Source organism: Macaca mulatta, chromosome 15, assembly GCF_049350105.2.
Source record: "Macaca mulatta isolate MMU2019108-1 chromosome 15, T2T-MMU8v2.0, whole genome shotgun sequence".
NCBI classification, from domain to species: Eukaryota; Metazoa; Chordata; class Mammalia; order Primates; family Cercopithecidae; genus Macaca; species Macaca mulatta.
The window spans coordinates 5,750,131-5,770,845 of record NC_133420.1 but is presented as its reverse complement, the minus strand read 5'-3'; the positions used below and the strand labels follow the sequence as shown (position 1 = coordinate 5,770,845).

The following is a 20,715-nucleotide window of genomic DNA, read 5'->3' as shown; positions in this document are numbered from 1 at the left end:
CCCGGGGCGGGCTGCAGGATCGGCCAGCCCAGGGCTCCGCGCGTCTGACCCCATCCTGAGGACCCAGGGAAAGGACCGGCCCTGGCTCTGCGGCCTCGAACCGGGGGCGCGCGTGGGGAGCCCTGAACCCCGCAGCCGGCGCAGCGCACGGGGCCTCCCTCCTGCGTGGGAAGCGCCCGCGAGACGCCACGGCGCGCCCCGGTCCCGGCCCCGGCCCCAGGCCCCTCCCGCGCGCCCCCGGCCCCTCTGCAGGAGGGGCGGGGTCTGCGGGTGGGCGTGGCCTCGGTGCCCGCCCCCTCCTCAGCCCAGTCGGGGGTCGAAGGAGGGCCGCGCGCCAAGCCCCGCCCCCGCGCGCCCCCGCGCGCCCCCGCCGCGCCGCCGTCGGCCGTCAGAAAGGCGCGCGCCTTCGCCTTTAACGCGGGCCCGGGGGCGCGCGGCCCGCATGGCGAAGGAGCGGCGGCCGCTGCGGGCCGGGCCGGGCCGGGGCTGAGGCCGAGCGAGCCGCGGGGCCCGCGCAGCCCCGGCCGGCGCCCACCATGCGGCGGCTGCGGCGCCTGGCGCACCTGGTGCTCTTCTGCCCCTTCTCCAAGGGCCTGCAGGTAAGCGCGGTGCGCGCCCGCCGCCCTCGGCCGCCTCTGCTCGGGGAGGCCAAGCTCCAGCCCCGGAGTGGGCCGAGCGCGAAGCGGGGCCCCGGGTTCAGACACGAGGGGTTCATGAGCCCGGGCTGGGCAGAGGGGGGAGGTGAGTGGCTTGGGAAGGACAGGACGCTGGGCAAGGGGCGGTGGCGGCGACGGCGACAGGAGAGTCCGGGCGGGGGATGCTGCGGCCTAGAGGCCCCCCGCCCCGCCCTGCAGGCGGTCCCTGCCCCCCAGGCTCAGAAACCACACAAAAGTCCTTTCCTCTTTTCTTCAATTAAAAAATAAGATGTGTTATTCTGCGGTAGAAAACTTGGGACACACAGAAACGCCCTGGCAAGGACATGACCTCCCTGTCCCCCGCCCCTTCATCCCATCAGCCAGCCATAGCGCAGGGACCCTGCCCTGACCCCGGGATGACCTTGAACAAGTCACCGTCCCCTCCTGGGGCGTTGCCGGGTCCGCATGGGAGACCCGGGCTGCCTTGGGTTCCGGCTGCCAGGCGCCCTTTCACCTTCTGCTTTGGGGAGATGCAGGCCAGGCCCATCAGGCTGCAATCATGCAGGGCCCAGCCTCTTGACGGGATGCCTTCCCTGACCCTCCAGGACCCCAGGCATCTGCCAGAGGAGCCAGTCCTGGTCAGATCTGCCTGTACCTCCCTGGTCCCCGCAGGGTGGTCCCGGGTCAGCAGGAGGAACCCTGCCAGGGTCCTGCCTGAGCTCAGGGCCTGGTTGGCCTCAGCTCCCCTTCTGGGAAGAGTGTATGGAACCCAGCAACTCCCAGATTGCAGCGAGACCCTCTGTGCCCACCTGGGGCTTCAGGGTGTGGTGGTCCTGGCTCAGCCTTGGGGCAGGGTGAGAGCTAAGGGGACCACCCCAGTCGCTGGGAGGTGGGGTGCACAGTGGTGCCCTCCCTGGAGGAAGGGCCTCAGCCAGCGGCTGCAGAAGAGATGCTGATGCTTGGAGCTCCGCCAAGGAATGGCAGGAGAGGGGCGCTGGCTGTTCCCAGGGTGGCTGGCTCGGGGCCAGAGCCCTGGTCGGAATCCAGCCTGCCCCTCTAGTGGCCTCAGTTTCCTGGCCTTGTGAACTGCCTTTCTGGGTCAGTGCTGTGGGGCTCCCGGCCCATGGTCTGAGCCTGCTGGGCTGAGGACCACAGTGCTGCTCCATCCCGTGGGTGACCCTCCCCACCCTCCAAGTGGCTACACTGGCAGCTGGTCCCCACCTGCCCCTGCAAAGCCCCAGCCCAGGTCCTGGATGGTGGGGCCACCTCCACACTCAAGCTTTGCCCATCCATCTGTGCCAGGCCCAGGAGCCAGGGTGGGCCAGGGAGCACTATGGGGGCCTTGCAGAGCAGCTGCTTGGGATCCCAGCAGGGCCAGGGATGGCAGCTGGGGAAGATCAAGACCTGGGGGAGAGCTGGGCAAGGTGGCTTATGCCTGTAATGCCAAGAACTTGGGAGGCCTGGTGGGAGGGTCACTTGAAGCTGGGAGTTCGAGGCTGCAGTGAGCTGTGACTGGACCACTGCACTCCAGCCTGGGCAACACAGCAAGACCTTGTCTCAAGAGAACAACAACAACAAAAGACCTGGGGGATGAATCAGAGCTGGCCAGGCGGAAACAGGCCCTGGCCCAAGCCCAGGCAGGGCTCTGGGGAGCAGAACTGGGTAAGTCCCTAGCTCGGTGTCACTGTCCCCAGCTGGGGTCAGCCCTGGGCCCAGCACCAGCTGCAGCCTCCCTCCTGGCTGTCCTCCGAGGCTCCGCCCATGCTGGGCCTCCCTGCCTGGCCCTGCCTCGGGCACATTCACCCCAAACGGAGCTGTCGGACCTTATCCTGCCAGAACACCACCCACCCCCCATTGTTTCTCTGCTTTCCTGTTTTTCATCTTGAGCAAGTCTGCCGGAAACAGATCCAGTGCCCAGGACAAGTGGTCTGAGGGGGCGAGACCAACCTGGGCCTGGAGGGCTCCCCCCACCGGAGCCATGCCCTCTGCTCCAGGCCCCCCAGGACCCCACTGCTACTGGAGCTCTGGGCCCTTCCCCAGCTGCTGGGGGTCCTCCCTCTGTAGCCCTGCCTGGGACAGCCATCAGTGAGTGGATGCCAGGGAAGCAGGAGGCCAGGGCCCACCCCTCCTGAAAGAACCAGACAAATGACCTCAGCTGCCTGGACTGTGCCTTGTCCTCGTTGAGAAGCTGGTGGCCCCATTTCAGGGAGGAGTCCCCTGCTCACGGCCTGAGCAGGGCTGCAGCCCACGACCTCTGACGGGGGCTCTGACTTGGGCAGGTGGGGGTGTGGCCAGGCACTGCCAGGAGGAGGATGTGATCAGTGGGTGGCCTCTCCCTGGCCGCAGGTGGACAGGAGGCCACAGGGAGTGCTTGGAGCCAGCGGTGGGGCCTCTCTGAGGGGAAGCTGGCCGCCAAGCCTGGGCCCTTCACCCTTCAGCTGCAGGTCAGGATGTCTGAGCCCCTGCATAGGGCAAGGCCCCTCTGCTGGCCACTCCTGGACAGTGCCTGAGAGGCCTGAAATTTGCTAGGAGGCTGGGGAGAGGGAAGGCGGCACGCAGCTGTCCCTGGCTGTCACCCTTGGAAGCCCAGCTTGGAGGCCTGGATGGGGATGGATCGCCCAGCAGCCTGAGCCTGCGCTCTAGAGCCCGTGCCTGAGCCTCCTTGTGCCAGCAGGGAAACCAAGGCAGAGGGGCTGAGGATGGCAGAGTGACCTGGAGCCCTCCCAAAAAGCTGGTTCCCAGACATCTGGGTCAGAGTTTTAGGCAGGGGCCAGGAGCTGTGTGATTACCTTTTTTTTTTTTTTTTTTTTTGAGATGGAGTCTTGCTCTGTCACCCAGGCTGGAGTGCAGTGACGGGATCTCCGCTCACTGCAAGCTCCGCCTCCTGGGTTCAAGCGATTCTCCTGCCTCAGCCTCCCAAGTAGCTGGGATTACAGGCATGCGCCACCACGCCTAGCTAATTTTGTATTTTTAGTAGAGATGGCGTGTCTCCATGTTGGTCAGGCTGGTCTCGAACTCCTGACCTCAGGTGATCTGCTTGCCTTGGCCTCCCAAAGTGCTGGGATTACAGGCGTGAGCCACCATGCCTGGCCTTAATTTTTAACTGTGGTAAAATACATATAGCATAAAATGTATCATCTTAACCCTGTTTAAGTGCACAGTTTAATGGCACCAAATAAAGGATTCTCGTTATGCAGCCGTCACCTCTCTCCGTCCACAGAGCTCTCCAATTTCCCAAACTGAAGCTCTGTCCGCATCAAACGCACACTCCCAGTCACTTCCCAGCCCCCAGCTCCCTCCATTCTTCTTCCTGTCTCTATGGTTTTGGCGACTCTGGGGACCTCGTGTAAGTGGGTCCTGCAGGATTCGTGCTTTGGTGACGGGCTCGTTTCACTGAGCCTCTTGTCCTGGCATTCCTCCCTGCTGGGTGAACGTCAGGATCTCCTTCCTTCTCAGAGCGCAGTCACTCCGCAGTGTGGATAGGACAGACGCAGCTGCTCTTCCATCCCCTGGCTGCGAACTCAAGGACTGCCCATCGCTGGGCTGTTGTGAACATCGGTGTCTGAGTCTGCATCTTTTTTTTTTGGGGGGGGGGTGGAGACAGGGTCTCGCTTTGTCACCCAGGTGGAGTGTAGTGTGCGGTCACAGCTCACTGCAGCTTCAACCTCCCAGGTTCAGTCAATCCTCCAGCCTCAGCCTCCCAAGTAGCTGGGACTACAGGCGTGAGTCACCATGCCCAGCTAATTTTTGTATTTTTAGTAGAGATGGGGTTTCGCCATGTTGCCCAGGCTGGTCTCGAACTCCTGAGCTCAAGCAAGCCACCCACCTCAGTCTCCCAAAGAGCTGGGATTACAGGATGAGCCACCGCACCTAGCTAATTTTTGTATTTTTGTAGAGGCAGGGTTTCACTATGTTGCCCAGAATGGTCTCAAACTCCTGGGCTCAAGCAATCCACCCGCCTCAGCCTCCCAGAGTGCTGGGTTTACAGGGTGAGCCACCGCGCCTGGCCCGCCTGCGTCTCTTTTTTTTTTTTTTTTGAGACGGAGTCTCGCTCTGTCACCCAGGCTGGAGTACAGTGGCCGGATCTCAGCTCACTGCAAGCTCCGCCTCCCGGGTTTACGCCATTCTCCTGCCTCAGCCTCCCGAGTAGCTGGGACTACAGGCGCCTGCCACCTCGCCCGGCTAAGTTTTTGTATTTTTAGTAGAGACGGGGTTTCACTGTGTTAGCCAGGATGGTCTCGATCTCCTGACCTCGTGATCCGCCCGTCTGGGCCTCCCAAAGTGCTGGGATTACAGGCTTGAGCCACCGCGCCCGGCCACCGCCTGTGTCTCTTAAATGCTTCCACGATGTGGCTGCGTTGGGCTCCTGGGGCCCCGTTCTCCAAACCTGGTTCTCTTTGCAGGCCTGGTCCGCCCGGAACTTCCCACCAATCTCCATTACAGCGGGAAAAATAGGGGCAGTGTCACTCGTGGTGGGCGCGCTCACCTTGTGCAGAGGTGATGATGTTATGAAATGAGATCAGGATAGGAAAGCTTTGTAAAAAATATCTTTATTCGGCCAGTCGCGGTGGCTCACACCTGCAATCCCAGCACTTTGGGAGGCCGAGGCAGGTGGATCACCTGAGGTCAGGAGTTCAAGACCAGCCTGGCCAACATGGTGAAACCCCATCTCTACTGAAAATAAAAAAATTAGCCAGGTGGTGTGGTGGTGCGTGCCTATAGTCCCAGCTACTCGGGAGGCTGAGGCAGGAGAATCACTTGAACCCGGGAGGCAGAGGTTGCAGTGAGCCGAGATCGCGCCACTGCACTCCAGCATGGGGTACAGAGTCAGACTCCCTCTCAGAAAAAAAAAATCTTCATTCAGCAGAGAAAAGAATTGGCCACCATGTAGTCCCCTGGTTTTGACATTTATTTTTACCTGCCCGTAACACTGAAAGTCTGGGCTGCGCCTGCCCCCACCTCCAGCCCCTGCAGCCCGTTATGTGACCCGGGAGAGGCAGAGCCAGGAGCGGGTGTCGCTGAGCTGGGGGTGATTCTAGAAGATGGGGGCACCAGTGGGCCAAGGGGATGGCAGGGGAAGGCTGGGGTGGATCCAGAGGCCCTTCCCGTGGGAAGTGGGGTTGACAGCACCCCGAGTGTGGGTGCCCCGAGGGCACCTCCTCATGTAGCCCCTTCCCCTACAGGGTCGACTCCCAGGCTTCAGGGTCCGGTGCATCTTCCTGGCATGGCTGGGCATCTTTGCGGGCAGCTGGCTGGTATACGTGCACTACTCGTCCTACTCGGAGCGCTGTCGTGGCCACGTCTGCCAGGTGGTCATTGTAAGTGTTGTGTGTGTGGGCTGGGGACTGGGCTGTGCCCCCTTGCTGCCCTAGACGCTGGGGCACCAGGCCCTGGAGACACCTTCCTCCCCAGATCCAGGGCCCACAAGGCATGTGGGTTTCTAGGTGGGATCTGCAGTGCTGCCTCAGACTGGGTGTGGAGGATGGGGGTCCAGGGGAGGACAGGGGAGACGTGGGGGTGGCTGCAGGGGCTCACGAGAGAGAGAGAGGCTGGGGGCTGGGGGCAGGGCAGACTCCAGAAATGTTTGGGAGGGAGGATGTTTAGCAGGAAGGCTGGGGTGGGCAGCTGGCCTCACTGGCCTGGGATGGAGGCCCCCATGTGCTGGCCTCACTGGCCGGGATAGAGACCCCTGTGTGGTGTTCTCATTGGCCGGGATGGAGCCCCCCACGTGATATCCTCAGTGGCCCAGGATGGAGACTCCTGTGTGCTGGCCTCAGTGGCCTTGCTAGCTCCCCTGGGACCAGGGGTTCCCTGAGGCAGGTGGCAGGGCAGGGTCCTCCACAGCCTCCACCTCAGGGAGACAGGGCTAAGTCCCCTGGCGTATGTGAGCATGTGTGTGTCTGGGAGCAAGCGTGTCCACATGAGTGCACACCAAGGTGACCCCCTGCTCCTCTGCACACCCTGTGACTAGCTAGGCGGGGAGGTCATCCCAGCTCTGTCTTCCTGGCAAACCCTAGACTCGCCCAGAACTGGGCAGGTCCCCCACCGAATTTTGACCCCAGCCTGCCTGATGACCAGGGTTCCGATGCCTCCACTCCACTTGGGGTCAGGCCAGGGCACAGGTGGATCTGGCCTGTAGCAGCGGTCACTGTGGGTTGTCACAGGGGGATTGGGTGCAGGGACACCCCAAGTTCGGTGTCTCCTCCGTCAGATGGGGAGGGCGTCTCTCCTGGCAGCTGGGTGGTGAAGCTATCTAGCTGGGCGTGGGCAGGCGCATGCCCCACAGAGCCATTTCTGACGGGAGCCACATGTGGAAAGGCCCAGAGGTGGCAGTGGAGGAGTGGGATGTGGGGTCCGGAGGAGGAGAGCTGCTGTGCCCAGGATTTGTTTGGAATCCATGCCAGCCCAGGGGAGGCCTCCAGGCTCCTGGCACCAGGCCTTGCTCACCCTTGAAGTCCAGGGTGCCTCTGAGCTCAGCAGGGCCGGAGGGTGGCACACTGGGCTCGTCCTGGGGCCATGAGTAGGGAGGGCTTTGCCCCAAGCAGATGCACCCCTGGAGCTCCTAGAAGGACGGAGGAGGTGGAGGGGCCGGACCTCCGGGCCGGGGTGTTGTGGGTAGGGGTGGGTGGGAGTGAGCAGAGGCGCTCATGGCCGGGCGGGTTCTGAGCACCTACTGGGTGCCAGACTGCAGAGGCCGCTGAGGAGCAGGAGGAGGTGCCCCCACAAACAAGAGGAAGCTGCGTGTCCATTTCCCAGGGTGCCCTGGCCCTTTGCCCAGCGGGGGTTTCCCTGGCTGCTCAGAGCCTTCCCAGAGGTCAGGCCAAGCTCAGCTCTCCTGAGGCCATCCCAGGGCCATGGAGACGTCACCTCCTTGCCAGAGGAGGCTCCCTGCCCCACCTCGTGGAGGCATTGGACGCCTCAGAGAGCCGCAGAGGCTGGCCCAGCTCACACAGCGAGGCAGTAGCAGTGTAGGGCCAGTCCCAGGTTCCACCAGGGCCCTCGAGAGGCCAAGAACTGGACTGAGTCCCCACTGAGCTCTGCTGCAGACCGGTAACAGGCTGGGTGGTGGGGGGACTGGCTGGGGACCGATGTGCGGTGGGTGGGGACCCTGAGGAGGCCAAGTACACACCCACCTCAGCCTCTGAGGAAGCCTCACCCCACCCTGCTAGGTGCAGGAGGCACCCAGGACCATGGGGGCAGCTCCATCTTCCCACCCCAGGGGGACCCCGGCCCCGGCGCCAGCCTGGCAGAGGGCAGCGTGGCCCAGAGGCTCCTTCCCCAGCACCACTGTGTGCCAGGAGCAGGGCATCCTCCTGGGGTCTGGGGCTCCGGGCGCAGGGGGCTGGTCTGGGGACTGGAGTGGACTCCAGTAGCGAAGGGCCTGCCTGCAAGGTGGAGGGTTGGACAAGTGTGCGGTTTTCCTTCATTTTTCTTTTCTCTCTTGATGAAGAGTCGGTGTTTTCTTGCTGCTGAGACAGAGGCTGCCTTCATGCCTCATGTGGCGGGGTCCTCGGCCTCCGGTTGGCCCATCTCACTTCTGTCCCCACCCTGGGTGTGTGGGGCAGGGGGGCAGGGACCCTCCCTCTTCCCCACCCCGGAGGGCGGGGTGCTCCGCAGCTCACTTCCCTGGCTCCCTCCAAGCCTGCTTGGCCAGGCTCCATGGCAACTGAGGCTGTACATCCAGGAATTCTTCCCCTACCCCCAGAGGGGCAGGCCAGCTGCATCGTTCTGTCACCTCCCGCGGGGCGCTGGGATTCAGGGGCTGCCAGGCTCCCGGAGCTGGGGTGGGGGCTGAGGAGGGGCGGCAGCCAGCCCTGGGCCTGATTTAATTACCGCTAACAGTGTCTCCCTGCGGGTCTGGCTAAGGAGGGGGCCTGTGGGACCGGGAAGGACAGGCCCGGAGTCATTGTGAGGCCCCAGGGATCCGTTTTCTAAGCCTTAACAAACAGCTCTTGACAACAGAGCGCTTGAGCCTGGGCACTGGCCTCAAGGGGCTGGGAGAGGTCAAGGCTGGGGCTCCATTGCCCACCAGGGGTACCCTTGAGGCTGTCAGCTCCGGCGGTGAGCCCTGTCCTGGCTGCACGTGGGGCAAACAGTGAGGCTGTGGCCTGTCCTCCTCCTGCCTCAGCCTGGGGAAGGTTGGGAGGGGCCGAAGATGGAGGCCAAGTCCTTGGGACAGGAGGAGCCCCAAACCTGGGAACGTTGGAAACCCACCCAGAAGCCGCCATGCAGGTGTGGCTCTGGGCACCAGGATCTGTCCTGAGAGCGCCCATGAGTGCCCAGTGCAGAATGGCTGGCGGCCCGCCCCAACAGGGAGCAGAGGGGCTGGGCGCGGCGCCCTTCACGGGTTGACACCCAGATGTTTGACCTCTGACCAGGGGGCTGCTTCTCTGACAGACGCCCTGTGGCTCGTGCCTGACTCCTGTCCAGGTTCTACCAGCCTGACCATCGCTCTGGCACCAACAGCCCACCCTTCTGTTCTTCCTGGTGTCCTGGGGAAAGCCCTGCCTGGGCGGGGCAGCTCCTGGCCCTTCAGACGGAAGACGCCGTCCAGTCAGCACCACGACGGGAAACAAGTTCAGAGATGTCTCATTTACTGACCTGGGCAGGGAGGGCGCCATGAGTCAGGGGGCCATCCTCCCTCCCGGCATCACCCAAGGCAGGAATGAAGTCAGGCAGAGACAGGGCGTGTGGCAGCTGGTGGTGTAGATGTTAGGGACTAGGGTGAATTCTAGTTCACCAGCCAATACCTGCATGGCCCAGAGAGCTGGGTCAGCTGGACGGGAGAGCTGCCTCCGGGTTCCTGCCTCTGGCCCTGGCCTGGGCTTGACACTGGGTGTGGTGTTTGTCTCCTGTCCAGGCAGTGGCCTTTGCTGAGCCGTGCTGTTACAGGAGCCAGGGTGGTGGGGACGGGACCAGACCGGAGGGTTGGCAGGGCTGCCCCTGCAGCCAACAGCCCCATCCTGCAGCCAGCAATGGCATGGCCCAGGGCCCTGGCACTGCCTGTGAGGGACTGGCAGCTTTCCAACTGCAGCAAGTGGAGGCCCCTGCCAGCTGACGGGTGCTGGGCCCAGTGTGGCTCAGGGACGGGTGTAGGCTGGAGGTGGCCATCGCCAGCTCTGGCAGTTTGGGGGTCTGAGAAAAGATGGCCAAAGAACAGGGGCCCAGTGGGTGCTGGGACGGAGTGACCACGGTGATGGTTGCTTGGCCCTCCGTGCCCTCTTCCCGCCTACCTGGCCCCACCTGTGACCTCTCCCTCCCAGGGGTCCTGGAGGAACGGGTGCAGCTGGGCTTCGGGCCTGTGGGGAGGGGCTCAATGGGGCAGGGATGTAGCTGCCCCACCCCAGCACGCCCTGCACCTATCTCCTCAGTGTGACCAGTACCGCAAGGGGATCATCTCGGGCTCTGTCTGCCAGGACCTGTGTGAGCTGCATATGGTGGAGTGGAGGACCTGCCTCTCGGCAGCCCCGGCCCAACAGGTATGGCCATAGGCAGGGCGGGTGGGCCTGGGGCTGATACTGCCCATGCAGTGGGAGGGGGACGTCTGCACAGAGGACCTCTATGGCCCTGTCCAGGTGTACAGTGGGCTCTGGCGGGATAAGGATGTAACCATCAAGTGTGGCATCGAGGAGACCCTCGACTCGAAGGCCCGGTCGGATGCGGCCCCCCGGCGGGAGCTGGTGCTGTTCGACAAGCCCACCCGGGGCACCTCCATCAAGGAATTCCGGGAGATGACCCTCAGCTTCCTCAAGGTCAGATAGCTCTCCTGAGGGGCAGGGTAGGAGTCCACACCACGGTCATGTGCCCAGCGGGCGGCCCTGGCACCAACATGCTCAGCACAAAGGCATAGATGGGCCCAAGTGGACCCTGGGCAGACCTCCTATGCCCCAGCCCCTGGGCAGGAGCCCTGCCAGGGAAGGAGCTTCTCCAGGGCTGGGGGCACCGGTGGGCTGGCAGCTGAGGTCGACAGGAGGCTCCTGCAGTCAAGGGCCATGGGTCAAGCACGGCAGGTGCCCCAAGTGGAGACCAGGGCTTGCAGAGAGGGGCCGCTTCCTAGGGCTTCAGCCAGCGCAGAGGGCATTCTCATCCTCAGGGAAGCTTTGAGGCTTCTCTGCTCAGGTGCCCACCCCCGAGCTCCCCAGGTGCACCCAAAGCTGCTGAGAGATGGGAGGTCTGTCTGGCAGCAGCAACACAGGCCAGGAGAGTGAGTGGGCACCTTGCTGGCTGCCTCCTCCCCCCGTGTAGCTGGGGGCTGGGACCCCTAACCTGGCAGGGTGCTGGTCTGGTCGGCAGACCACCCAGGTCAAAGCCAGGTTGTGCTCCCAGACATCCAATCAACTGGTTTTTCCTCTCTTGGTCCCAAACGCCAGGCGAACATGGGAGACCTGCCTTCCCTGCCAGCGCTGGTTGGCCAGGTCCTGCTCATGGCCGACTTCAACAAGGACAACCGGGTGTCCCTGGCGGAAGCCAAATCCGTGTGGGCCCTGCTGCAGCGTAACGAGTTCCTGCTGCTGCTGTCCCTGCAGGAGAAGGAGCATGCCTCCAGACTGCTGGGCTACTGCGGGGACCTCTACCTCACCGAGGGCGTGCCCCATGGCGCCTGGCACGCGGCCGCCCTGCCACCCCTGTTGCGCCCGCTGCTGCCGCCTGCCCTGCAGGGTGCCCTCCAGCAGTGGCTGGGGCCCGCGTGGCCTTGGCGGGCCAAGATCGCCATCGGTCTGCTGGAGTTCGTGGAGGAGCTCTTCCACGGCTCCTATGGAACTTTCTACATGTGTGAGACCACACTGGCCAATGTGGGCTACACAGCCACTTACGACTTCAAGATGGCCGACCTGCAGCAGGTAGCACCTGAGGCCACCGTGCGCCGCTTCCTGCAGGGCCGCCGCTGTGAGCACAGCGCTGACTGCACCTACGGGCGCGACTGCAGGGCCCCGTGTGACAGGCTCATGCGGCAGTGCAAGGGCGACCTCATCCAGCCCAACCTGGCCAAGGTGTGTGCGCTGCTACGGGGCTACCTGCTGCCTGGCGCACCCGCCGACCTCCGCGAGGAGCTGGGCACGCAGCTGCGCACCTGCACCACGCTGAGCGGGCTGGCCAGCCAGGTGGAGGCCCATCATTCGCTGGTGCTCAGCCACCTCAAGACTCTGCTCTGGAAGAAGATCTCCAACACCAAGTACTCCTGATGGGCAGTGAGGGCCTGGCCACCCTTCCTGGAGCTGGCCGGGCGCCAGGGTCCAGCCCGCCCTCAAGGAATCCTGTCACAAAGTATGAAATGCAACTGTTGCAAAATCACTTCCCTAAGGTTAGGGCTCTGGATTCCAACACCACAGACAGGAGATCCCGGCTCAGAGCAAAGGTGGACATCCTGGCAGGAGGGCCCTCCAAGGGGTTTTGTTACTCTGAAGAATGTGATGTCAATAAACAGCTTTTATGTAATGCCCAGGGCTGAGTACCCTGAGCCCCATCGATGCTGCGCACGGGACCCTGCGCCCGCTGTGGATCCAGGCCGTCAGGCTGGGGTGAGCCCCTGAATCCTGGGGAGGCAGCCCTCAGGTGTTAGTACAAGGTGAGATCTATTCCAGAGCCCCTGCCTGCCCTTCAACCCACACACACCTCTGAAGCCACCAGGGCAGTTCCCCAAACACAGCGGCTTCTGCAACAGCCAATGACCAGTACCCCTAAACCTGGGCCGTGACACAACAGAACAAAAACGTGTTCTAGTAACAAAACAGATTTACGCGTTATTTTAAAAACTGATTTTACAAAATCCAGCCATGAGATGTACAATTCATTCTCTAGAAACTTCTTCTCCAGCCCTGTGCACTCTCCCCAGTAGCCCAGGGCACCCAGCAACTGTCCCCCAGGAGAAGATCCCACCACAGCAACACCTTTCTTCAGGCCGGGCTCTGCTCCCAACATCTGAGTCAAGACAATCCATTCCATTCAAGGCCAATTTATTCTCAAATTTTGCCAACACAGAAATACTATCCTTGAAGAAGTGTGCATTAAATCTTTTAATTCACTTCATTCTGTATTTCAAAATAAACGTTTTCCATATATATTTTCCCCCTTAGAAGGGAAAATTCAGGATCTTAGGTTCCAGGCAGTTCAAAAACAGCCAAGCAACCGGTTTTTTTTTTCCACCAGAATACCACAATGGCAGAACTTAAGAATCGCGATATGAAAATGGAGGGGCGGTCCTGGCAGTGGCCCCTGGCTGGAATACACAGCACTACCCAGGCAGGGGCAGCGAGTGCCCCAATGCCAGCCTGCTCATCCCTGTAATGAAAGCAGAGCAGGAGATGCAGCTGTGGCCCTGGGGGCAGGTGGGCTTGTGGAAAGCTGGGCTCTGAGGCTGCAAACACCCCGAGTGCCAATGGTCCCAGAGCGGGCAAGGCCTGTATCTGTACCTTTATTCCAGCCAGCCTCCTGCACAGGGCTGGGCCCACATCCTGGCCTCTGCATCTGAAAAGCAAACAAGGACAGTGATGCAGACCAGCGTTTTTTAACCTGGATTCACCAAATGACCTTCAGAGAACCCAATTTATGAAATCCTGAAACTTTCTTTTTTTCCAAGACAGAGTCCCGCTCTGTTACCCAGGCTGGAGTACAGTGGCGTGATCTTGGCTCACTGCAACCTCTGCCTTCCAGGTTCAAGCGATTCTCCTGCCTCAGCCTCCCAAATAGCTGGGATTACAGGCTCGCACCACCACACCTGGCTAATTTTTGTATTTTTAGTAGCGACGGGGTTTCAGGCTGGTCTTGAACTCCTGACCTCAGGTGATCCACCTGCCTCGACCTCCCAAAGTGCTGGGATTACAGGCCTGAGCCACCGCGCTCAGCCTCCGCAAACTGTATTTTAAAGTTATCTTTCTTGATATGATCTCTTGGCAGAAATTTAACACTGGCACTGCTGACATTTAGAGCCACATCACTCTTCACTGTGGGGCATCCCAGGCATTGCAGGACGTGTGGCTGTGTCTTTGGCCTCTGTACCCCCATTCCTACCCATTCTGGGGAGAGGATCCCTGTTTCCAAATAGCCTGTTTATCCCAGCTCAACTGCTCTTAGTCAATCTTGCCCAAGGCCTCCCAGACAGACCTGCAGAATAATTCCCAGAACAAGGCCTGGGAGTGAGACACACACTCCTGGTAACCCCACAAGTGCCCGGAGCTTCAGACACACACGCACCTCCTTTATACATATCTACACCTCAGGGTTCCCAGCAATGTTGCTGCCCCTCCCTCATGGAGCAAAGCAGGTAAGGTGTTTTCCAAAGCAAAACCCAAACGCTGCCTGGCTTTGGCTGCAAGTCATGTCATGTCAGGCCATAAACCATTCTCAGTGCCCACTGGTTCCCGGGCACTGAGTGTAGAAATCGCCACTTCCTCTTTGCCCCGAGGTCACAGGCACGGCAGAGCAACTGTCTGGTGCCGACAGGTCCAGGACAGCATCTGCAGGGCAGCCACTCACACCCACCCGGCAGCAAGGGCAGGCAGGGAGGGAGGGCAAGCTTCCGCCTCGCCTCTTACCTTGATCAGGGCTGGTGCAGGTCAGCCTGGTCACCCTGGCCAGTGCTCACACTGGAAGTCCATCACAGGCGAAGTCACCTTCCTGTGTTAAATAACAAAGAATGCTTGGCAAAGAATCAAGAACACAATCAAGTGGCTGCCGTTACTGCTATTAACTCAGACACTAGCAAACCCTTCCCCAGTCCTGTCCTGCGTGATCCTGACACGGTGTATGGCGTGACCCAGCGCACGCCAGACCTGACCGATCCTCTCACAGGTTCTTAAAACTCACTCCTGAAGGCTGCTCCTGGAGGTGCCCTCTACCTTCCCACTATCCCTTCAGACCCCTAGCGGCCAGCCTAGCCCAGAGCAAGGGTTAGAAAGCCCACTCACAAGGCCTGCCCTCTGATACCAGCAAAGGAAAACAGATGCCTGTCCATAAAACAGGAGTGTCAGACTATCAAACATTCAAACGTTCACGGGGCAGAACGCCGAGCGTAGACATAGCCTCTCTAATCTCTGCCACCTAATGACACAGATGTGACACGGCAGCCACAGCTGCAACGCCTCTAGGGGCAGTGTCCTGTAGAAGATGAAATAATCCGTTTTTATTCCCCTGGAGAGACAGCTTCTAGCCACAACGTGAACACAAGACCGACTGGTCCCTCCAGTCACTGAAGATGTCGCATAGCAGGGCTTAGTTACACTGGAGGATTGACCCTGTTCCAGCTCCCACGTACCAACTTACCCAACACCCCAAGCACATGCCGTTTCCAGTGAGCACACGTCCTAGAGAAAAAAGAAACCCCAATTTTGTATAAATCTTGCAAACACCACAGAAAGACATCACACAAACACTGCATTTTTTTGGGAGGCCGAGGCGGGCGGGATCACTTGAGATCAGGAGTTCAAAACCAGCCTGGCCAACATGGTGAAATCCCGTCTCTACTAAAAATACAAAAAAAAAAAAAAGTTAGCTGGCCTGGTGGTGGGCGCCTGTAATCCCAGCTACTCGGGAGGCTGAAGCAGGAAAATCGCTTAAACCCAGGAGGCAGACGTGGCAGCGAGCTGAGATCGCGCCACCGCACTCCAGCCTGGTCTACAGAGCGAGACTCTGTCTCAAAAAAGGCCGCGTTCCCGGTCTCCAGGAGGGTGGACCAAAGATGATCCCTGCCACCAAAAAGCTCACTGCCACAAGGGCCATTCTAGAAAAATCCGACCCAGGTTACTCTCTCCCCTTACTCTCTGGTTAATTTGCGGGAGGGGAGCTGGAGTTACAACACTGTGCCACGGAACGCGGGCTGCTGATCCCCTGCAGGTACCAAGGCACCAGGACTATAAGGCGGAATGCCCGCCAGACAACTGAGCAGTCCTCCTTCGGCCAGAACAGCCTCCCGCTGAGCAGCCACAGTGACACGGCAACCACCAGACGCGTGGACACTGCCTAAGAAATCCATTTTTCAAAGATGCGACAAACATCTTCCCACAGCCTCAGCGACTCGGGAAGCAGCAGCAGGAGCGGAAGGGTCGTGGGTGAACCGGATGCTTTTCTCTAAGCTCCGAATTCGCGCACTGAGCTCTCACCAGGATTCTCGAAGCTTCCTGGCTGGAAACCGCGCAGGGCCGGGCAGCGCCCTCTCCACCAAGGAACACAGCAGCGGCGCCTCCTCCGCGGCCCGGGCCCCATCCCGCGGCTCACGCGGCCAGGACGCCCCAGGTCAGAGCCCGCCCCTACCCCGCACCCGGAGGCCGGCAGCCGAGTCCCTTAGGCCGCGCAGCGCCCGCGAGAGCAAGAACGCAGGGCGGGGCCCGCGCAGGCGCTCGGGAAAGGGGCGGCAGGAGAATGCAAAGAGCCAACCCACCATGGCAGCCGCCGGCGCGCGCAGAGGACGCGAGAGGACGCGCCGCAGCTTTTATAGCGCGGACGGCGGCCCGCAGGAGTCAATCCTCCCCGCCCAAGCAGCGCCCCCCGGCGGTCCCCGGCCGTGCCGCTCCCCGCGCCCGCCGGTGGGCGCTGCTCCGTGGCTGGCGGGTGGGCGCGTGGGTTCGCCACGCAGAGCTGCGGAAGTGCCTGCACCGCGACGCCCCACAGGGCCAGCAGCCGGAGCCGCGCCTTCGCCGACCCGCCAGGTGCCGGGCACGCCGCGGGCACTCGCGGCTCCCCGTTTTCGCGGAGGATTCCCAGGCCGGGTCAGGAGGACGTTCCACGAGCCCGTGGGTCCCCGTGGTCCCAGCCATCCGCGGCTCCCGTGACTGCCGAACAGCGCCCGCCCGGGGCAGCGTGGGACTCCCACGCGCGCCCCGTCCCTTCCCCACCAGGGGCTCTACCGGTGTCGGCCATGGCGCGGGTACACACCAGGCGCCTAATGAGTGCTGAGGCGGGCGAGGGTCCCGGCCGGCGGGGTAACCCCGGCCAGGCCTGCCCAGCGCCCTGTCTGCGCTCTGTCCTGGGACCTCGGTCACCGCGCAGGGCGGGACACCGAGGCCTCGCGACCAAGCGACTCGCCGCGGTCGCCCGGCTGCGAACGGTGGTGCCGGGACTCGGACCAGGACGCGAACTCCAGAGCAGGGGATGACAGGCCAGAGCCGCAGGGGCCGGGAGGAAAGCCGCGCTGCTGTCCTGGGGCTGGGCAGCCTCTGCATTGCTCAGCGCAGACCGCTCTGGCCTTAAGCCTGGAGGGGACACCAGGAGATGAGGCTTCTTGCTCAGCCTGCTCTCTGCAGCCACAGGCAAAGGCCAGGAAGGCCGGGGTGCAGGACCTGGCATAAGAGCTGGCTGCAGCTCGGGTGCTGGCTTAGAGGGGGCAGGACCTGTTGATAAATTCAACTCAAATTTTCATTGCCTTTGCAAAGCCAGAAAACACCTCAGGGCTCCTAAGAAACGCCCCAGCCCAGGACCCCAGGACACCTCGCAACTGGGCTGCAGCTGTGTGGTCTGATGCGCCTCCCTGTGTGGCCCCACCTGGTGTTGGGGCTGGAGCTGGCACCAGAGCAGGCTCCGACTCCAGAGATGGTGCAGGCTCTGTCCTAGCACTGACATGGGTGTTGGAGACAAACTGGCTCTGCCCTGGGGACTGACGTTCTGGAACTGCCTCTAGCTGTGTTGCTGTTGCTAGTCTTTGCCCTGGGAAGAGTGTCAGAGCTGGTCCTAGCTCTGGCTATGGTGCTACAGCTGGTTCTTGATTGGATTTCGCTCTAGAGCTGGCAGGAACTCTGGCTGTCGTGCTGAAGCTGGTGCAGGAGCTGGTGCAGGTCTGAGATGGCTGTAGCTGGAGGGGCCTCTAATTCTGGTTCTGGTTGTGGAATCAGCCATCGCTTTATGTCTGGTGCCAGCTCTGGCTCTGGAGGTGGTGCTGCAGCTGGCCCTGCCTCTGGACCTGTCACTGGCTTGAGGCCATGCAAATGGTTTTGAAGCTGTTCCTGGCTGGAGGGCGGATGCTGGAGCTGTACTGGAGCCGGCACAGAGGTGGCTAGAGCTGCGCCTATCTCTGGGTGTGCTGCTGGAGCTGGCTCTGATCCTGGAACTAGCACCAGAGTTGTAGCTGGAGCTGGCTCTACCTTCTGAGCTGGTGCAGGAGTTGGCTGTAGCTCTGTAGCTAGTGAAAGCTCTAGCTGTGGAGAGAGGGCAAGAAACATCTCCTCCAGAGATACTGAGTCCCCTGCACCCCCACCCAGCACTTGCTCTGTGCTGGGGGGCAGAGCTACCGAGCACTTACTGAAACCCGTATGCGTAGCCCCGGAGCAGGCCACGACCTGCTGAGACCCAGGAGAGGACCTGAACCCCAGCACCTGAGAGAGGAGCTGCCCCGTGACAGTGGGGTACTTAGAAGGTGGAGATGTCGCATCTCCTGCCCCGGGTCACATGACAGAAGTCAGAGGGTAGGTAGGTGGCACTTCTGTGCAAGTCAGCCCGGGCTGGGTGTGGTGGTTCACACCTATAAGGCCAACACTTTGGGAGGCCGAGGCGGGCGGATCCCGTGAGGTCAGGAGTTCGAGACCAGCCTGGCCAACATGGGAAAACCTCGTCTCTACTACAAATGCAAAATCAGCCGGGCGTGGTGGCGCATGCCTGTAATCCCAGCTAGCGGAAGGCTGAGGCAGGAGAATCACTTGAACCTGGGAGGCAGAGGTTGCAGTGAGCAGAGATCGTGCCACTGCAGTGGCCGGGCGCGGTGGCTCAAGCCTGTAATCCCAGCACTTTGGGAGGCCGAGATGGGCGGATCACGAGGTCAGGAGATCGAGACCATCCTGGCTAACACGGTGAAACCCCGTCTCTACTAAAAAATACAAAAAACTAGCCGGGCGAGGTGGCGGGCGCCTGTAGTCCCTGCTACTCGGGAGGCTGAGGCAGGAGAATGGCGTGAACCCGGGAGGCGGAGCTTGCAGTGAGCTGAGATCCGGCCACTGCACTCCAGCCTGGGCGACAGAGCAAGACTCCGTCTCAAAAAAAAAAAAAAAAGAGAGATTGTGCCACTGCACTCCAGCCTGGGCAACAGAGTGAGACTCTGTCTCAAAACAAAACAAAACAAAAGTGACAGCAACAGACAGCCTGCAGTCCCAGAGCACCCACACTCTCTGTGACGACTCAGAATTTCTTCCAGACTTCACAGATCACCATTCTGGATAAAACAACAAATCAACTAAACGTGGACACCTTCCCCTCCCTGCTCTGGCTGCCTTGTGGACACACAGGTTCACACCAAGGTCATTACCAAGGGTTTGCATTCCCCCCCTCAAGCTCTCCCCCCTACCACACCCCTGAGGGTTGGGACATTCTGGAATTGCTTTGTTGATCGGCACTGATGGGGAGGGCTTTGAAAGAGGCGTGTGATCATCTTCAGGTCGAGGCCTGGACGAAGCTGGCCCTGAGGCTGGAAGACATTCCTGGAGAAAACGTAGGGGCTCTTGGCCGCTACACGAAGTCCAAATGAAGTGGGCGGTGAAGTGGGCAGTGGGTGTGGGAGTGGGAAGGTGGAGGTGTCACGCCCCTGCCCCTGGTTACGTGACGGAGGTGGAAGGGTGAGTACAAGTCAGAGTACCCAGTGGAGCCCCGCAGGGCTGCTGGCAGGTGCTCCTGGGGCTGCAGAGTGTGTGAAGCCAGGCACCCCCAGGACGTTTTGGCCATGAGCAGGGATCAGGCCCCCATGGGGAAGGGAGAGTGCTGGGGAGGTCTGACCCTGGCAGGGGCAGATCGGGGGAAGCTGACTGTGCAGGGCTGAACAGTGTCCCCAAAATGTCGTTCCACCTGAACCTGTAACCCCAGACTGTGGGTGGAATCAGGTGTCTGGGCGCAGCGGCTCACACCTGTAACCCCAGCACTTTGGGAAATCAAGCTGGGAGGATACTTGGGTCCAGGAGTTCGAGACCAGCCCAGGCAGCATAGAAAGACCCCGGATCTACAAAAAATAAAAACAAGTTAGCTGGTGTCATGCTGCACACTCATCCCAGCTACGCGGGAGGCTGAGGTAGGAGGATTGCTTTGGCCCAGGAGGTCGAGGCTGGAGTGAGCCATGATTATGCCACGGCCCTCCAGCCTGAGCGACAGAGTGAGACCCTATCACAAAAAAAAACAAATCCAAAGACAAAATAAGGTCCTAGATCCAATGACTGCTGAGAGGAGGAGGGCCGGCCACAGCAGACAAGGCCTCAAGAGGGGGGGACAGTGATGGGAGAGGTACAGCCCCAGCCTCAGAACACCCAGACCTACCAGCACCGCCCGCGGCTGGAAGAGAAAGGAAAGAGCCTCCTTCAGCGCCCTTGGAGGAGCGCAACGCTGCAACACCCGGGTCTGGACTCCCAAGTCCAGGCCTCTAGAACTGAGAATGAGCTTCTGATGTCCCCAGTTTGCAGTATTGGGGCATGTCAGGACCTCCCACAGCCGGTGGCCGTTCACAGTGCAGGCCAGACACACTCAGCCTGACCCCACGGTCCACCTTGCTTTCGTCACCCGGAGGTCGGCCCTTCCTATCCAGTTCTTTGAAACTGTTAGGGCTTTTGCTTAACAGAAAGAAGAAAGATGACCCAGTCACGTGCAGTAAAAAAGCTGTCAGCCCAAACTGGTGACTCTGGGTCTTTAAACACCTTCAAAAAATAAATAAATAAAATAAAAATAAATAAACACCTTCCATGGGGCCACACAGGTGCCCAGTCCCGTGCCGGAACCTTTGGGAATTGCAAACTATGACCAAAATTATGGGGCTCTGGCAAGAGCCTCAGGCCACTCCCTGCCACTTTTTCATCCCCAACCTGGACCTCGAAGGCCCAGCGGAGTGACCATTGTAACTCCAGGACAGAATTGCACAGGGCCCTCCAGGAATGCCGGCCAGCCCCATCCGCCTGGCCATAGCTGTCTCTGCTGCCAGCGAGCGAGGATGTCCATGGGCTGTGGGCTCACCTGGGGGCTCATCGGTAGCAGGCACACCTGTGGGCTCCCCCGGACAATTTTTTTTTTTTTTTTTTTTTTGAGGCTGAGCCTTGCTCTGTCACCCAGGCTGGAGTATAGTGGCACGATCTCGGCTCACTATAGCCTCCATCTCCCCAGTTCAAGGGATTCTCCTGCCTCAGGCTTC

The 20,715-nt window shown here is 60.9% G+C and overlaps 2 protein-coding genes, 1 long non-coding RNA gene and 2 other non-coding genes across 6 annotated transcripts; 2 read left to right on the top strand and 3 right to left on the bottom strand.

Annotated features, from left to right (window-relative positions):
• The first annotated feature begins 390 nt into the window (after positions 1-390).
• DIPK1B (divergent protein kinase domain 1B) lies at positions 391-12,077 on the top strand. Its single transcript, XM_077967065.1, has 6 exons — positions 391-469; positions 519-599; positions 5,819-5,953; positions 10,007-10,114; positions 10,211-10,387; positions 11,006-12,077. Exons 1-6 carry the CDS (start codon positions 443-445, stop codon positions 11,816-11,818), a joined length of 1,341 nt encoding a protein of 446 aa, XP_077823191.1. The 5' UTR covers positions 391-442; the 3' UTR covers positions 11,819-12,077.
• Positions 12,078-12,961: 884 nt separating this feature from the next.
• On the bottom strand, positions 12,962-16,034 carry LOC106993562 (uncharacterized). Its single transcript, XR_001439834.3, has 4 exons — positions 15,731-16,034; positions 14,895-14,935; positions 14,168-14,249; positions 12,962-13,100 (listed from the first exon to the last, which is right to left on the bottom strand). It is a non-coding gene; the product is annotated as an uncharacterized LOC106993562 (long non-coding RNA).
• LOC114672914 (small nucleolar RNA SNORA43) lies at positions 13,954-14,087 on the bottom strand. Its single transcript, XR_003723440.1, has one exon. It is a non-coding gene; the product is annotated as a small nucleolar RNA SNORA43 (small nucleolar RNA).
• Positions 14,595-14,726, bottom strand: LOC114672915 (small nucleolar RNA SNORA17). The gene has a single exon (XR_003723441.1). It is a non-coding gene; the product is annotated as a small nucleolar RNA SNORA17 (small nucleolar RNA).
• On the top strand, positions 15,405-19,720 carry LOC144334939 (uncharacterized). 2 transcript variants are annotated; one of them, XM_077967072.1, is made up of 2 exons: positions 15,405-18,305; positions 18,631-19,720. In XM_077967072.1, exon 1 carries the CDS (start codon positions 15,689-15,691, stop codon positions 16,397-16,399), a length of 711 nt encoding a protein of 236 aa, XP_077823198.1. In that variant the 5' UTR covers positions 15,405-15,688; the 3' UTR covers positions 16,400-18,305; positions 18,631-19,720. The 2 variants fall into 2 exon arrangements, with proteins under 2 accessions (XP_077823198.1, XP_077823197.1); XM_077967071.1 differs by having other exon boundaries at positions 15,470-18,294; positions 18,611-19,720.
• The last annotated feature ends 995 nt before the right edge of the window (positions 19,721-20,715 follow it).

Excerpts from the sequence above, each read along its gene's own strand:
- LOC144334939 (XM_077967072.1), top strand. The coding sequence starts at position 15,689 with ATGCTTTTCTCTAAGCTCCGAATTCGCGCACTGAGCTCTCACCAGGAT.
- DIPK1B (XM_077967065.1), top strand. The coding sequence starts at position 443 with ATGGCGAAGGAGCGGCGGCCGCTGCGG. Across the intron at positions 10,115-10,210 it reads CGGCAGCCCCGGCCCAACAG|GTGTACAGTGGGCTCTGGCG; the intron begins GTATGGCCATAG and ends GGCCCTGTCCAG. Across the intron at positions 10,388-11,005 it reads TGACCCTCAGCTTCCTCAAG|GCGAACATGGGAGACCTGCC; the intron begins GTCAGATAGCTC and ends CCCAAACGCCAG.